At 36.1% G+C, this 18,057-nt stretch overlaps 1 protein-coding gene across 1 annotated transcript in view; it reads right to left on the reverse strand.

Moving 5' to 3' along the window:
- Positions 1 to 2,010: 2,010 nt before the first annotated feature.
- LOC148940281 (uncharacterized) overlaps positions 2,011 to 18,057 on the reverse strand; it is a 29,519-nt gene continuing 13,472 nt past the window's right edge. Inside the window, exons 3-6 of the mRNA XM_089105948.1 lie at positions 17,907 to 17,992; positions 14,145 to 15,269; positions 6,389 to 6,662; positions 2,011 to 2,165 (exon numbers count right to left, since the gene is read on the reverse strand). Coding sequence (XP_088962074.1) covers positions 2,110 to 2,165; positions 6,389 to 6,662; positions 14,145 to 15,269; positions 17,907 to 17,992 — 1,541 coding nt within the window. The 3' untranslated portion in view covers positions 2,011 to 2,109. The remainder of the gene's footprint in view (positions 2,166 to 6,388; positions 6,663 to 14,144; positions 15,270 to 17,906; positions 17,993 to 18,057) is intronic.

The following is an 18,057-nucleotide window of genomic DNA, read 5'->3' on the forward strand; positions in this document are numbered from 1 at the left end:
AACTTGGCAGTGATCTTTGCTGGTGACATGAACCGTAACCTTTTTTATGACAGTAGCAGTCGTGCAAATATTTTGAGTAGCATGTGTTATCGGCTCGTGGTGCGAGAATGTCCAAAGTCAATAATATTGTCATTGTACGGCAAGAGAAAGGTCAAATCACGTGTGTTTTTGAAGGTATTGATGTTTCCTTAGTTAACTATGGGACAAAATCCTCGATACCAGTAGACCAGCGATTGGAACTGAGGAAAATTTTCGAATCCTCAATAGCGAGTATAAGCGATTTGGCCTTCAATTTAAAGGAGGCAAGCCCGAGTTGTTGATGTTTAATCACCACTCACATTGCCCGCCAAATGTTCAGCTTGGTAATCATATCAATAAGGCACAAGATACACTGACGTACCTTGGTGTACCGATTGGATCAAACCTTCCTGACACGCGTCAACTTCTGAGAGAATTTTTTGCCAGGAAGTTGAGAAAAGCGTACAGTTTAGTAGTTGCATTAAAATCCGAATATAACCACCGTATCCTAGCTAGTGTGTATAATGCATTTGTTGTACCATATTTATTCGCCCTACCATTCTGGCTCTTTTTACTGCTTTGTATATTGAAGATGTACGGAAGTGTTTTTACAAGTATGCAAAATATTTGCAAATACTCGTGAAGAGGGTTTTTGAGTGAAAAGGAGACAATGGAGCTGTTACTTCTTTTTAGTGATTACAGACCACTAAAGGAAATCTTGCCAGGTTAGAAAAATAATGATTTTCGCAAAGTCAACTCTCCCTTATAAGATAATTTCATATTAGTTAAAAACGAAAAAAAAGCTTCAATCTAGAACATAGCGATTATTATATTGATATCAAAAACGTATTTTTTATTTATAACTATTTCATTAGTACTTCTGCTAATTTTTTCCACGACAACATTTTGATTTTAGGGTTGGCAATTGTAAAACTAGTGAATTTTAATTCCAGTGGAAATCTTCAAATCTTTTTCACCAATATGAATAGTTTCTAGAATTATTTCTAGTTCTAGATACTTGCTAAATCTCAAGTACAAATGAATTTGGTTCCAAGTGATTCCAAAAATTGGTATACCTGCATACCAACAAAAGTGGTTGTCTGATCAGTGATCAGTACCCAGTTCCCAGGTTAATACCCTTGAAACAATACTTGTCCCTAAGGAAAGCAAAAGACGCTTTCAGAAATATCTAGAGAATGACTTGGAGAACCTATTTGAAGATTCCAGGAAGTCTTGGTGGGTCATATAGATATTAGGTTTCGACTTGTGGGAAAGGTAGAGGTAAATCGAAAGACATTGTGTGCAGGGGCGTCCCAAGACTCAGTTCATTGGAGGGCGATCTTCGTAAATTTTACCGAGTCGATACCTGATTTATGCCGAATTTTCTGCAAAAATCAAGAATTTTGCTAGATTTCGGGCAATTTTCCAAAATGTCTGCCGAAAATTTTTGCCTTTGGCGAAAATTTTACCGAATGCCAAAACCTTTGGAGGGGCGGCGCGCCCCTCCCCTCCCTCCCCCTTGGGGCACCCCCGATTGTGTGTATCCAAGTCATTGGAATATCGTATCTGTAATATTTCTGGAACAGTTAGAGGGTAGGGCTGAAAGTCTTAGGTGTATACTGTTGGAGAAGAAAAGGGCAACTTGGGGTAAGGGGATATGGAATTTTGTATTCGAAGAATGAACGATTTTGATCCTATTATGGATTATTTTCATGAGGACCACAGTAGAACTTATACACACCATCCATCTATGTTAAAATAGCCATTTGTTCAACAAAAAGGTCTATCAAGATCCAACTATCAACTTTAACAAGAAATGGATGAAAGAAGAATGGAAGCAAAAACATAATCCTGCGCGAAAACACATGTTAACTTGGATGAATGACTTCCATCCAGCTCTCACGCTCGTGAAGATGTAGCTGACTTTATGGTTTTAATTTGAAAAACATTGCCTATTTATCAAGAGAAAATTTGCATATTTTAAACAATTTTATTCTTTATTCCATAAAAACATAAACAATTGGCATTAAAAAAACATAACAAACAAAAAAGGAATACAGGCTACATTAGCATCACCAATATAGTCAGTGGTTAATGTGAGCTGGAAGAATCGTAGCCACTTCCTCCAGAGGTTCCGTAGCCACCACCTGGAAAAAAAAATTGTTTAAGTATTTTATATTTGTTCAAAGCTTGTAGGCTGCCTAAGTAGAGGTAAAAAAGGGAACTTGTGGTGCTTTAAATGATTGATCAAAATTGTTTCTTTAATCAAGGGCTCTAAGGTGTCACCTTAGACTCTGGCTAGTCTTGTTGTGGTAGTCAAAATTCCTATGTCATGAAGCGGTTGTATCTCAATTTTGTCAGGTGCTGCTCATTTTGTAATAACAGAGTATAAAGAACGCCAGAACATTGATGTTCGCTTACGAATGCTTTGTGATGATCAAATTTAGGCTGAATACCTCCCATTAATGCCTTCTGCTCTGTGATCGAAAGAAACGGAAAACTGATATGAGGGGAAAATTTGGAGATTGACTATGGATTTGGTAGCGATTAAAGACTACTGATGCCACTGGCACTGCAGCGTTATTCAGCAGAACTAAAAAAATTAAAAGAAGAAGCTAAAAGTTGATCTATTATTACTCGGACTTTAGTTAAAGGTTTTGTTTTTATAGTCTTTTCTCGTTCATGAAAAAGAAAGCTTAGATAGTCGAAAGTTCTTTCGTATTATATAATTGTTTATCATAGAATGCCTGTAGTGCTGCCTAACTAAAAAGCCAAGTGCCATGTATGTGTTATTTACTGCTTTTTCTCTTTGCATCTTCGTAAAAAAGGGTGGTCGCAGAAACTTGAGAGGGGGATCTTTTAAATGGAGGCTGATAGTTGTAGTAATCTTTTTAAGAGCACTAATTGGCCCCCTCCTGTGACTAATTTCACTACCGGTGTCCCAATAGCCTCCTTGTATACCTGATCAGAATTTTGGGACATCCATTTTGTTGAGAATAGTTAAAAGTTACAATAAATATGCCTCTAGGGATGACATAGCCCCTTGGGCAAGGGCCATAAGTTACAAATATTGCCAGTTTTTTAAGATAGACTTCTAGCAGAAAAAAGGGATACGTATTACGCACGATCTTATGTATCCCGTTGATCTTAAACTTTCATGGATAATTTTCTGGGTTAAACCTAAACGTTTTATCCCTGACAAGTTAAAAATTGACAATCGTTAGTCCTCAGACAAAGAGGGAACTTTTACACAATTTTTTATTTTTGAGGAGGGGGAGGGGGCAAGCACTCCTCCAATAAAATGTGGCCTAACCAAGACCAAAATATTTTTCCCGATTGGCTTGAAACTTACATAACGAGTCCTTGAGTCATGGGAGCAATGCAGAAGGAACAATAGGGATTTTTTTTATCCCTCCCCCCAAAAACAAGCCCAACGATGGGCCGGGAAAGTGATAAAATGTTTTTCCTAGCTACTTTGTATTGAAGAGATGATCATAGAGACGTGGGAACACATTCATTCAGTTTTAAATTGAAAGTACTAGTGCCCTTTTAAGAGCAAATACTGATTGGAGGGTGGTCAACCTCCTTTTCATGCCCTTTTCTGCTACAATGCTTTCAGTAATCCCCATGCCATCAGATTCTGAAATATACTATTTGTTTGGAAACAGTCAAAGGTCTAATATGTATGCCTCATTGGTCAATTTTACCCCAACTGTCCCAGGAGCAATGGCCCGGTTTTATAGGATTGAAATTGATTATTTGATTATTAGTGACTTTTGATTATTCTCTAATAATACCAACAGACCGTAAATAAAAAGAGTTGCAACAAAATTATTTTTGCAACGTTTGCCTTGGGGGGGGGGGGGGCAAGAACTCCATTTTGCACCGCGTTCTGATTTTACAAGTTATAACGTCACCACCTTTTTACTAAAATAATTCTATGGAACCGCTGCTTTAAGGATTATTAACATAACTTGATGGCCCTTATCCCCAGGACTGCACTCATTCTGTCTCTTGGAGGTATATTCAAGGACCTAGTGATTGTTCATGATTAAATTGCTGTATTGAAATTTTGATTTGATGCAATCTGGGGTTTCAGAGGCCCAAAGAGTGTTGAAGGAATCTCAGATTCCCATCTGACCCAGTTAAGCCCTTAACAAGGGCATCAAAACTCGTGAATTTGTGATTGTGTGGCACCTTCTCCGGCTTTCTACGACCGTCTGTTTGGTGTTGGCCTGTCTATATGATAACGCTTTGGAAAAATAAGTATGGAAGGCAGATCACTCTTTACTATTTTGATGCCATTGCGTTGAAACTAAGTTAGGAAATATATTCTTCGTCGCGGAATATATTCGAATAAGCTATGAAGTGCCTGTAGCTTTTAAGATGGGTTTTGCAATGGTTTAAATTTTTCCTCGTTTGCCAAACTTTGCAAAAAACAATAAAAAGAAAAGATTTTTGCGGCCAAATAATTGGCTTGCTTAGTGTTTTCGATCAAAGTTTAAAATTTAATTGCTTCAGCTGGTAAAAATGTGTCTCCTATTCATGAATTGGTATAAATTTTGTGTTGGAATTCTTTTTTAGATGTGTGTTTTAATATCTTTTTTGATCAGTTTTCTAGAACAACCATAGATACATTACCAAGCAGCCAGCCAAAAGCCAGAACTCCCATGGTGGCACCACTTTACTACTTTCTTATACAAAACTTATCGCATTTTTTTCCAGGTTAAATTAAATATTGCACTATTTAGTTAACTTAATCGGTAAATTTTCTGATTAACAGATGGCTAAGAAATAGACATACCTTTAGTATCAGAATTTCATCCCATATATAATATTCTTTTGCATCACAAAGGAATACTAAATTTTGAAATGTTATCACAATTCTTTAAGAAAAACTGCTCAAACACAAGGGGGGTTGGAAATGAACAACACTTTTTTTTAAAAGAACTTCAAGACTTTAGCTTTGACATCAAGGGTTGAGAAAGGGGCAGCCCCCCTCATATGCGGAATTATTTATATTCGTTTAATTTTTAATCTTCCTTCTTACTGTCAGTTGAAAAACCTTGTTTTTTTTGTTTAATTTAACTCCAAGAGTAATGGACCACGCAAAGACTACTACTACTACTAAAAACTCACCGCAGCACCAAGCCGCCTGAGGCCAACACAGCTATGCACGCTCCTCCTCCACCCCAATCTATTCAAAGCCTCCCTTTTTACACCCTCCCACGAAGTTTCCATCTCCTTTAAATCTTTCTTTATGACGTCCTCCCACTCCAGACGGGGACGACCTGCTTTCCGTATAGCCCTAAATGGTTGGCCGAAAAGAACAATCTTCGTCAATCTGTCATCTTTCATCCGCACAACGTGCCCTAGCCACCTCAACCTTTTTTTCATTATAGCCCTAGAGAGCGGTATTGAACCACATTTTTCATATAGCCTATTGTAGAACCGACTGACGGAGATACTAGTGACTCAGATGAATTTTACTTACAGTTACAGCAGCAAAGAGTTATATGCTATATCAGGTTTTTCTTACGACCTATTCATTCATGGATGCAAAATTGCGAGGAGAATTATTCAAATTTGCTACGTTACTGTTTGTAACTGCCCTGAAGTATAGAAAGAAATACATAAGAGAAATTACCGTCCTATATTTCCACGCTACATCCATCACCGTTATCCATATAACGTTATCCACGTAACGTTAATCCATGCTAGACACCCCGGTGTGCTTTAAATCCATTTTTTTTTGTGTCGTATTTTCTGCAGCCAAACAAAGTATTCTTTAAGACCGTGTCTGAATGCTTTGGGTTTTTGTTTTATCCTGGGTAAGCTGTTGGTTGCTATTGGATTTTTCATTTGGATTAAAATAATTGGATAGATAACCTGACGAATTGGGCTAACCAAAAATTTAGTTAAAGTGTAGAATTTATTGCTGGATTTTAAGAAGAAAAGAAATTATTAGATAATTGTGTGACTTATATTGTATTTATCTGTTAAAATACTACAAGAAAGTATATCAGAATCCTCCCTCACATCGTTTCCCAAATTGCAATTGATAATCTTGTTAAAAAATCCAAAAAACTAAAAAGAGAGAAAGAACTGTTTGAAATAAAGAACCAACTTCAACAATTTGGCAATGGAAATAAGAGTTTTCTATTTCTCAATTATTAAAAGCCTTCTTAATGAGTAATAAAGTCGTCCTGACCTGCACAATGCCTTATACCAGAACATGCAGCAAAATCTTCATGCCTCACTGTGATACATGGGAAATAGTTGAAGGGCAGTTAGTGATACAGTATTTTGTTGACTAATGCAATTGATTTTAGCTAATAAACAACTAAGGTTTGCTTGACAAATTTCTTACCTTGGATGTTAGCCTGAGCAGCTGAAGCTGCTGCAGCAGCTTTGTTTGCTGCCTGTTGTATTGCATTTAGGTCACTTAATGATGACTGTTGTTTTTCAGCTAGTGTTGCGGCATTTTGCTGTGCTTGTGCAGCCATTTGAACTTGAACAGAAAGGACAGCTTGTATAGCTTGTAATGCAGAGGTTGCTTGTGAAACGTGATTATTGGCTGATGACGCTATAGCTGAAACAGTCTGAGCAAGTTGCATAGCTTGGGCCTGAGAGATTTCGGCTGCCTAGAATAAAGCTACATTATAAATTATGAATAGCACCAATGATTTTTTTTTGTAGATATTCTTTTCGTTCCAGTCGAAAAGAAGTCGTAAGATTTGAAATCTTAAATTTTCATTCTAATGTTTATCTTTTTACTAATGAATACTTCACTATAATTATTATTATGATAAATCCACCCAACTCGTTTAAGCTCAGACAACAAAGACCGGATGCCTTCACCAGCCCCCCAATAAAAAGTGACAGTAAACATTCGGCTACTGATACTCCTTCGAATATAGTATTTTGAGATAAGGCTTGTCTACCTTTTTTTCGCTTTATGGAAGAGCCTTTCTTGGTAGTTTCAAGATGGCCACAATCGTTTTCCCCTTCCCCAGCTTGAGAGCCCCGGCCACCAGCTTCAGTGCAATTTGTGCAGACAACACTCCTTTCTCAAAAGAGAGAGGAAATTCCCCATCGCTATAGGGCTATCATCACAAACAGTTCTCGGAACTTCTTTCTCTCACCTCGGGTTACTTCTCAGGGATTTTCTTTTGCTGCATAGCATATTTCCACATGCCCAGGTGAGCCGACTTCCCCTTCCCCCCTGCGTGATTGTGGCTGCAATTATTGGCTTCGATCCATCAAATCTCTACAGTGTATTCCAGAACCATGCCTGAATGGTTCTGATTAATTTTATGTAAAACAGTATTATTAACTGGTCTTATTCATTATATTAAAGGCCATATCCAGGGGGTTATATGTTTAAAAACTTTTACAAAAAAACTTTGGTACTGGTGCATTATATGGGCCTTTCTAAAAAGCAAAGTTTGGTTAATACTAATGGAATAAAATAAAATAGGATGAATATATAATGGTTTATAAACAAATTTGGGCTATATATTTGCACTTTTTTTTGGGGGGGGGATATAGCATAGCATATATTAAATACGTAACCTAACCTAACCTAGGTACCTTTCCCCTCCCTAAACCCCAAAAGACAACAGTTTAAATATCGTAAACGCAATTTAAACAACTCTTTGCATGGCATTACTCTATAGCGGTCTATTGTATTAACCCGTCTGGTGGGTATCTCCTGACTGGTTTCCTTGTAAAGGCCCATATAACGCACCAGTACCAAAGGTTTTAAAAACGCATCAACAATTTGTTTATGTTCATTTTTGTACGTTTTTACAAATCAGAAAAAACATTTAGGAAGGTTCACCTCCCCCCCCCCGCCCACCTGGATACAGCCTTGAAGACAATCAGCAACCAGTAAAAACTAGTAAAAAGGGTAAACTGTAAGCTGTAACTGGTAAAAACTGTAAAAGTACTTCATTTTCAAAAGTGCTTCATTTTCAGACACTAGACAGGACGACCAGTGGCTGAGTGACTGAAATCCCCAGATGCCCCTAGTAGATTAAATAGTATTTTATCTAATCATAGGATTTATCCCATCATAGGGCTGTCACCCCGATACGCTATGAATAAAAATTGTATAATAGCTATCTTTTGAACGTAAAGATAAACTTTGCATCCAATAATCGTGTATGAAACTCTTATAATCAGTAACTATAATAAAGAAAAGCAGGAATAATATAAATTAATCTAAATGACATAGCTTAACTTTAATGTGGAATAAGTTTTTTTCTTAATTTGAAATTTTTTTCTTAACAGTAATGAAAGAGGTTAGTTTTTTAAATTAATTATATTTAAATACAAAATGTATTACCATAATAAAAAGCTTGGATTTTTGATTGGATGGATTTGAATCCCTGGAGTACTCAAGGTGCTCAAGGTGCGATCGATTCTTTCTTTATAGTCAGTGTCAGTTTAAGATGAATTAAATAAATAAAAAAAAAACAAGTTTTTTCATATGAAAGTGTGGAGCAACATTAAAATTTAAAACTAACAGAAATTAATACGTATATGAGGGAAGTTGCTCCTCCTCAACACCTCGCTCTTTACGCTAAAGTCTTTTAGTACTTTATAAAAAGCTTCTTATTGTTCTGATTAAACTAACATTGTGTTTCAGGAGTCGTGCTTAAGGAATCACTTTGGCGTAAAGAGCAAAGTGTTAAGGAGGAGCAACCCCCCATATAAGTATTAAGTTTTAACGTTGCTCCTTATATTTAGTTGAAAAAACTTGTTTTTTAAATTTAATTTCTGGTCGTTTTTTAAACAATGCTAGGAAATTTGGCTCACCTCCATGGAAAAATTCCTCCTCCCCACGGCGTTACTCCCTAGACAACTCAATCTTGGTGAAAATTTACCGCGGAAAATTACCCTTAGCATCTCCACTCGTAAAATTGAGTTGGTAATGAGAAAGCAGGACATAAGAAGAATTTCGTGTAGGAGTTCTGGAAAATTCCCCCAGTGGAAAATTTACCCTGAGAAATTTACCCCCTGAAAACTTTCCTCCCCATGGAAATTTATCCATGCTGAAAACCCCACCAGCAGAAAATTTGCCCCCCCCCCATTAAAATTTATGCATAATTCCCAGTAACAACGTAAACAATGCGCAAATTTTTGTAACTCAAAGACTTTTCCCAAGGGACTGGGGGGGGGGGGTCATGATATCTCCAAAGACATAGTTATTCGACCTTTCAACTATACTGAACAAAATGGCTATTTAAAAATTTTGATCAGACGACTTTGAGAAAAAAAGGGCGTGGGAGGGGGCCTAGTTTCTCTCCAATTTGGTCACTTAATAGGGGAACTTGAAATATTAATTTCCGTTCGAATGAGCTCTGTCACAATATTCTAGCCCCACTGGATCGATACTATCACCCCTGGGGAAAAAAACACTCATCCGTGATCTTTTTTCCGGCAAAAATACAAAGTTCCACATTTTTTCAGATAGAAGTATTAAACCTCTACAGTAAGGTTCTCTGATACGCTAAATCTGATGGTGTGTTTTTTTTTATTAAGATTCTATGACTTTTAGGGGGTGTTTTCCCCTTTTTTCAAAAATCAGGCAAATTTTCTCAGGCTCGTAACCTTTGATGGTTACAACTAAACTTAATAAAACTTATATTTGAAATCAGCATAAAAATCCCACTCTTTTGATTTGTCTATTGGTATTTTTATTGATAATTCCGTTTCTTAGAGTTTTGGTTACTATTGAGCCGGGTTGTCCATACTTACAGTTCGTTGCCAGGAACGGCTTGATAAGGTTATTAAGCTTTTAAAAGAATTTAAGCGTTATAAGAGCTTTGAGCGTCAGAAGAAATATACTCTGAAAGTCTATAACCAAGTTTGTAAAGCTTACAAGCTGGAATTACAGAATACTTTTAAAACAGAAGACATAAATAACGAGGGAAGTAAAAACAATGGAATACTGGAAAGTCGTTTCGACAGAATGAACTAAGTGTTTCTAAGAAAAATATATTACTGCCAAACTCACCATTGCTAAGAGGATAATATCGGCCACAATCGGCAAGTCTTTATAACATTACCAAATAATAATGTTGCCACATAATCCACGAATAAATAAGCAGAATTAATTAGTTAAACTGGACAACACTCTTCGCCCGTAAAATCTTGAACATTAATAATTTGTTGGTTCCCACAGACAAGTACACTTTCAAAGGAGAGCTATAATTTATTTAGCTTTTTGGTCCCATAAGTTTTCAGCTCATTTTTCGATGATTTTTAACCAATGTTTTTTTTTTCCAATTTTGTACCCGCTATTCCCGAAAACTACATAACTTTAAATAAAAGTTGAATTCCAAAGTTTTTATACTTTTTGAAGATATATATGGTTTTATATGTTTCAACATAACCAATTCAAACAATCATATTTTATTTTCGCTGTTTTTGGTAATTTGAAAAACTGGGATTTTTCCGGTTTCTTAATCAACAAACAAATTATTTACTCTAAATTATCAATAAAATCCATGAGATGAAACGGTTGCCCAGAAAAACTATTTGACACAGGACGATAAAATAAAAGTTCAAAATAGGGATAAAATCCTTTTTAATAGACAATGTATAATAAATTTCACAAAAAATACCAGATATTTCGGTCACATATACAGTGACCGTCATCAATAGGCAAACTATATTAAAACAATTTAAAAGAAAGGTTTGTATTCTAAATTAAATAAAACTAAATAGTTGTTAAATCTCTAATTATTTTCAAAGAAAAAGCTGAACCTCACATCTTCGACCATATTGGAATCGGTTCAATAGCGTTCAATGATATAACGTTTGGACAAAAGTGAGCTATATTCAGTGAATTGAACTTAACTCGGTCAGATTTTAATAAATTATCATAAATAGAGTACCTTCCATATTCACGTGTAATCCGATTTAAAGCAATATTCTTGAATAAAATTTTCTTTATTTCAAGAGTTTCACGAAAATTTTGCTTTAAACCCCGATCCCTAGAAATCAAAGAGACATTCTTCAACAAAATAAAATGGTCTGGAAAATTAAAAATATGTTCTGAAAGGGCTGAAGTAAAATCTTCAGACTTGGAATCTTGCTTTAAAGCCGAAGAAATAGAATCTTTGTGTTGTAATAATCTCAATTCCAAACTCAGGTTAGTACGTCCCACATATGAGCTTCCGCAAGTACATGGGATCTGATAAACCCCACTTTGTTACCCCAATGAAGTTAGATCCTTTCCAGAATTTAGAAAATTACCCAAAGTATTATTACTCTTTAAAGCTACCCTTAGACTATTGCTTTGTAAAATTCTTTTAAGTTTTTCACTTAGCCTGGGTACATATGGTTGGGAACAAAAAACATCCTTCTCCCGAGTTGTCTCCAAGACTTCCTTAGAAATCTCTAGAGACCTTTTTCTTCTTTTTGAAAAAGTCTGGTTAATTAATATTCTAGATACATGTTGCTTATTAGTATTTTCCTTAGAAAAGACAACTCATCCTCAACAAATTTTGGAGAGCAAATACTAAAAATCCGATCAGTTAAAAAAATGATCAAACCAATTATTAATTGGCGAGCGTGACCGGAACTATAAGACCAGAATCTATTGTTATTCGTCGGTTTTCTGTAAATTTTAAAATCCGGACTATTTTGATTTTTAAAAATAATAACATAAAGAAAAGAAAGTTTCCCTTTCTCTTTAAATTCAAAAGTAAAATTTAAATCCCCCCCCCCCCCCAAACAATTAAGATGTTCCAAAAATCGTTTTAATTCCTCCTCCCCATAATCCCATACTGAAATAATGTCATCCATATACCGGCCCCAGAAAATATGTTTTAAAAAATATGAATCTAACGCAATTGTTTCAATATTCTCCACAAAAATATTAGCTAATAAAGGGGATAAAGGGGCCCCCAAAGGTAAACCATTTATTTTCTCGAAATACTTGCCTCTAAATTGAAAAAAATAAGAGAACTTATTGCACAACCTTACTAAATACATAATTACAGAAACTTCCAAATCTGTTTTGCCACTAATCAAATCCAAATTTCTTAACAGCTTTCCTTCTAGAAGAGTTTCGGCTGCTTCTACATCAATATTTGTGTACATTGATACAATGTACACAATATGACAGAGTAAAGTTCAATTCACCCAAAGTAGTTGACCTTTGTCCAAATGTTATATCATTGAACGCTAATGAACCGAATCCAAGAAGGTCAAAGAGGCTAGCCTCCGCCTTTGCTTTGAAAAGAATTAGAGATTTAAACAATATATAGTTTTATTTGGTTTAGTATATAAACTTTTGTTTCAAATTGTTTTAGTATAGTTTTACTACTGATGACGGTCACTATATATGTGACCGAAATATCTGGTATTTTTTTTGAAATTTATTATACATTGTCTATTAAAAAGGGATTTTATCCCTATTTCGAACTTTTATTTTATCGTCATGGAAAGGCAGTGTGGTCTCCGAAATTATCTTTGACACAGGAATTTCACAGCAAACAAAAACCTTACTGAAAACTATAATAGAACATAATTTTTCTTTCCTCATTCTCTAGAGAAGACAAAACAAATCGGCACTCATGTATATGATTTGAGGCTATTACTTAGGGCCTTTTTGGGGCAGAAAATAGGTGGCTAAAACACATACTTTAAGTGTGATAAATAAGGAAAATGAAAACCCATTAAAAAAGGTCGTTCTATTTTTATCCCCTTATTTGAGACTCGTTATTTAATTAACGGGTCTTAGTTTTTAACTCCTATATATATATGGCATTTACGAAGTATCCAGGCTCCACGTTGTAAGGTGCCCAGAATATCCTCAGCTTAAGGGATGTATAATATTTTAGTTTGGTCTTGATATCTCTCTTTTTTTTTCTCTGTAAATCCATTGTAAAGTGAGGTGGGAGTCTTGGGTTAAATTATGGTAAAATGAAGTTACAACATCCTTGTAAGATAGGTCTTTACCTATGATCAATCATGTCCTCTAAAAACCTAAGTTTATTTTCTGCTATATTTGACCGTTTTGGCTATTTTGACCGTCCATCCGGAAAAAAACAAGAAAAAAAAAAAAAACAGCAGGTTGTCCTGAATGAGGCTGGAAGAGGCCATAATGGCTGATCACAGTCTGGAGCGGAGGAGAAGCCAGCGCGGCTTTGTTGGCCTAAGGTAGCTCTGTGCTGTATCGAGTTGTCAGTCGTAAGAATAGTAGTATTTAAATCCAAAACGTCTCAGATTTAGCCCAAAGATATCATGCCCAAATAGCCCAAATAGCCCAAAGATATCATGAAACTGTAAGACACAAGGTTGATCAGCCCTAATTTATGAAACCACGAATACATAAGTGACATTGGCAATCAGCGTCAATATAAAATGTGACAATACCATCCCTACTTATTGTAAAGATTATCCTATTTTTCAAAATATTATTACTTCTAAGCCTCTACAGAAGAATTTATTCTAACGGATCTAAAGCAAAATCTTGGAGGGGGGATATGACAAGGGCACCAATAATCAAAATCTTGAGGGGGTGTGATAAGGGTGCCAAAAATTGACCAAATTAACAAATTTATTCTTAAAAAAGAGTAAAACACAGAAAAAAAACAAGAAATGAGGGTGCCAGAAAAAATCTTGAGGGGCCCGGGGTCCCCCTTTCTCCCTGGATCCACCAGTGGAAGGAATAAAAGAAAAATGCACGAACAGGTAAATACAACAAAAGTGTGGTTCATGTGAACACTGTAGAAAAAACTATTACATAAGAGGGGGCCGAGGTTCAAAGGCTGTTCATCTGTATATATACTTGGCTTCTTTTAATTAAAATATACGGGAAGATTTTGAATATTTCTGCAGGTATTGAAAAGTATTTCCGAATTGATACCTGAAATGCTTTTGCAGGGATTTCGAAGCAAGCTTTTAATGATGTAATATTGAGCTGACGTCATAAATTCATAAATTCTGGGAAATTTTAAAGTAAGGAAATGGGCATGCTTATTTGGAATGCCCTTCGTGCAGCTGCAAATTAATGGAAAAACTGAAGGGATAAGTAATGCAAATAGTGGATAGACAAGAAATTTTACTCTAGTAATTGAAATAAAACATAAATGAGCAAAAATTACCTGAGCTGCTTGAGAAACATCAGCGGCTAGACTTGCCTCTGTCTGCGCTACAGATTGTGCTGCTTGCACAGCTTGAGTAATTTGCTGAGAATGAGTTTGTTTTGCAGCAACTGCTTCAGCAGCTCGCTGTGCAGCTTGAGATGCTTGAGCTGCTAGTTGTGAAATGACTTGTTGAGCTGCTTGCTGACCTGCAAACATTTGAGCTACTTGCGCTGACTGGGCTTTATTTGCAGCTTCTTCAGCTATAGCCGTAGCACCATCTTTATCTCCATAGCCTGTCCCTGATGATTTATGTGAGCTAACGACAGCAGGGAGTGTCAAAACTGGTTGTAGAGGGGATGATGGACCTGAGCCATAGCCTGAAGAAGAGCCGTAACCAGGATTGATGGGCTTTGGAACAGTAGGTGGCTGTACTGACGGCTTTGGGGCGTAGCTTGAAGGCTTTGATGTTTTTTTTGGAACTGAATCATAGCCAGAGGATGAGCCATAACCAGGATTAATGGGTGATGGAGCAGGAAGTGGTTGTACTGAAGGCTGGGAGCTATAGCTTGACGTTTTTGATGGAAATGATGGAGCGGAACCATAGCCGGAGGATAATCCCTGACCAGGGTCGGCTGGTGCAGGAAGAGGAGCTGGATGTGCTGAAGGCTGAGACTCATATCCTAAATGTTGGGGTGGAACTTGGCCATATCCAAAGGATGGTTTTTGTCCAGGGCCAGCTGGTGTTGGACGAGGAACCGGCTGTACTGATGGATTTGAGCCATATCCAGAAGGTCTTAATGGGGCCGATTGACTTTGTGTATAGCCAGAACGGGATCCATATCTGTGATTAGTTGATGCTGGAGGAACTGGTTGCACTGAAGGATGTGAGCCGTAACCTGAAGCTGTAACAGGAGCAGGAAGTGTTATTGTAGGTTTTAATGGAGCTGATGAGCCGGCACCATAGTCAGAAGATGAGCTGTGTTCATATTGAACTTGTGCTGGGAGTTTTGGGTAATAGATTGGGCTTTGATAGGAAGAACCTTCATTAGTTGAATGCGCAGATGCTGGTAAAGTTTCCGGTTGAACAGATTGACTAGAGTCGTATCCACTCTGCCCGTTAAATGATCCAAAACCCCTTCTATCCTAAAATATAATGTAGATGAAAGTTAAGATTTGTAATTAAACAGCACTAAGTAAAAGGACTTAATAAAATAAAAAGAAACAAACAAACAAAAAAACAAACAAAAAACAAACGTACAAAAAAGAATATCAATACAATTTAATGAAGATTTTGGTTTTTCAGACTTTAAAATTTCAGTCTTTTAAATAAGCTCGTATTAAAAGGGCCTATAAACGTTACTTCTGCTCAATATAATTCTTAGTAATGTTCTTTATTTAACTTGTTTATTAAAACAAAACATAAAAATAGATTAGGGAACTTCATTAAAAAAAAATAAACAGAAATCACTAACGCAAATATAATTGTTCTAAGATGGATTGGTAAAACAAGGCCTCCACTCCACTTTGAAGATAAAAATACAAAACTTGGCAATATTCAAACACCAGTTTATTGCTTTTCTTGCATTTTTTTTTCAAAACTTGACCTTCCTCCTTTGGAAATGATTCCGCAGCTCCACCCTCCTCTATTGATTCCAGTCAGAACCCTTGCAGGTATCAAAAAAGCGGACATTTTAAATGGCGAAAAATTGGCTTGAAAAGTGCTATGAGGTTTCTATGTGCTGTCGGCTATGAATCTATGAGTTTTATGCTAATGAGAGTCACAAATTGTAACCTTTTCTTACCTTTTCGCTAATATTAGGTCCTCGCTTTTTATCTAAGTTCGAAAACTATAAAGTGAAACTACTTTTCCACACTTTTGTCTTTCAATTTCAATGGTTCTGCCTTCAATCTTTACTCTAGATCGTCTTATGTAAGTGGTTGGCACGCTGGGTTTGGAATCATTTGTCCGAGGGGCACGGGTTCTATTCCCGGCGTGGTCGGTTATATTATTTGGAACGGGGGTCAGTGGTGTGACTCTGTAAGCTCAGCCAGAGTCAACCCAGCTCTAAATGGGTACTTGAAGAAATCTGGGGAAGGTATGCAAGCAGGCTGAGAAAATCACTGGATGACTAACCCCCCCCCCCCCAATTGCACTTCCTGGCTGAAGAGCCACGAAATGGAGATCAGCAACGCCAGTTTGGACCTTAAGGGTCTAGTGCTGTCATACTTACTTGCTTACTTTTTTTTTTACTTACAATCTTTACTCTGCAGCCGCTATATTATCAACGGTGCATGTTTAACAATTTTGGGGCTTGAATCTTATAAGTTGAACATGCTTTTCCTATTTGTTTTCTCGCTATTTTCCTTAAAATATTAAATAAATAACTAACTTAGCATATACAAAAAAAGGGAAGAATGCATTCACCGGAAAGATGAAGAAAACACATGGAACTAATTTTTTGTTGAAAACCTCTCAAGCTTTAAATTCTTGGGCAATTGTTATTTATGTACCTTTGTTAAATGCTTTAATATAATCATAAAGATCCGAGAAAAGAAAAATTCAGAATAGATTTATCGAGTGAGCATCAGGACTCTCTTTTTCAGTGACTGGTAATTTTACATTTTTATTGTACATTTCTATTTTTAACCCGTACTTGGCATTTGAAGCTGCATATTCTCTTTAGAATGAGCGAGATTATAAATATTTATTCTCATCTTTTTTTTTAGAATAGAGCAAAAATGCCTCTTCCATTGAAAGTATCCTTTCTTGGTAGGCCACAAATTTCTATTTTGGTCGCACTTATCCCATTGGTGCCACCGGGAAAGGATGAAGGATGTACGATAGCCCCCTTCCCTTGGAAGCAAGAATACATTAAAAATACGTCTAAACAGGGAAATGAGTTCATTGAAAACGCAGTGAATAACCCCCTCTGTCCCCTCAGATCACCGAAAATACATCCACAAATTTTAAATTTTGTAATTTTCGAAAGTGTTGTGAGCACTATACTAATGAAAACATTTTTTACGAAAACGTAGCCCCGAATAAAATCTTTTAAGGTACCCGCCCCTCCCCCCTGTACGGTCATTCATAAATTAGGTGTACTAACCAATGGGTGTCACATGATTTTATCTTGATTTACCAGTCTATCATAGCCATAGATTTTTAATGTGTGATGCCTAGATTTACCTTACAAGTTTTTCCCAAATTTAATCTATAGCCAAAGTAAATTTTATTTCAGACGTTTTTTTGTTATTTTTTTCCCCTCAGAAAAGAGAGCTTAACAATATTCCAACCAGACACGTAGGATATTTTTCATAATGTCTAATATCATAATGTCAAAATATAATGCTGTGTTTGGTGTTTGAACCCTCCCTCCCCAAAGGTTTCAACAGTGTGTAGACTTAATTATTAGAAATATTGCATAAAGTCCCTAGACTTCAGCTGATTTTACCCCCATGTTACAGTGTTTTATCATGATTTCTATGTTGATTTTGATTGGAAAATGTCCTGTGAAAATTATCATGCAGAAGGTAAAATCTGTTTGCCACTCTCGAAAGCTTCGACTCCAACTTAGATTGCTTACGTTCGACGTCACTTAGAAAGTTTTGTCTATAAACTAGTGAAAACAGGGCTAATGGGTAGCATAAACTAAAATAGCTAGACTGACAACGTTGTTCAATTGGATGATATTGAAGTTTCTTTTATGTTTTACTTTTTGTTTCCTTTCATTATAAAGTTTAAAATAAATTTATTGTGCATAGATAAAACAAAATGCTTACTCTTTTGTCATCATCATCTTCTTCTAATAGTTTAGTTGTATTCCTGTTATTGCTACTTTCCTTTTCAGCATGCGAAAGTACTAAACCTTAAAGAAGAAAAAGAAGATATTTTTGGTTAGGATGAAGCAGGCACATAAATAAATAGCTTTTT

Source organism: Artemia sp. Qi Xiang Cuo, chromosome 20 (assembly GCF_049724085.1).
Source record: "Artemia sp. Qi Xiang Cuo chromosome 20, ASM4972408v1, whole genome shotgun sequence".
In the NCBI taxonomy this organism is placed as follows: Eukaryota; Metazoa; Arthropoda; class Branchiopoda; order Anostraca; family Artemiidae; genus Artemia; species Artemia sp. Qi Xiang Cuo.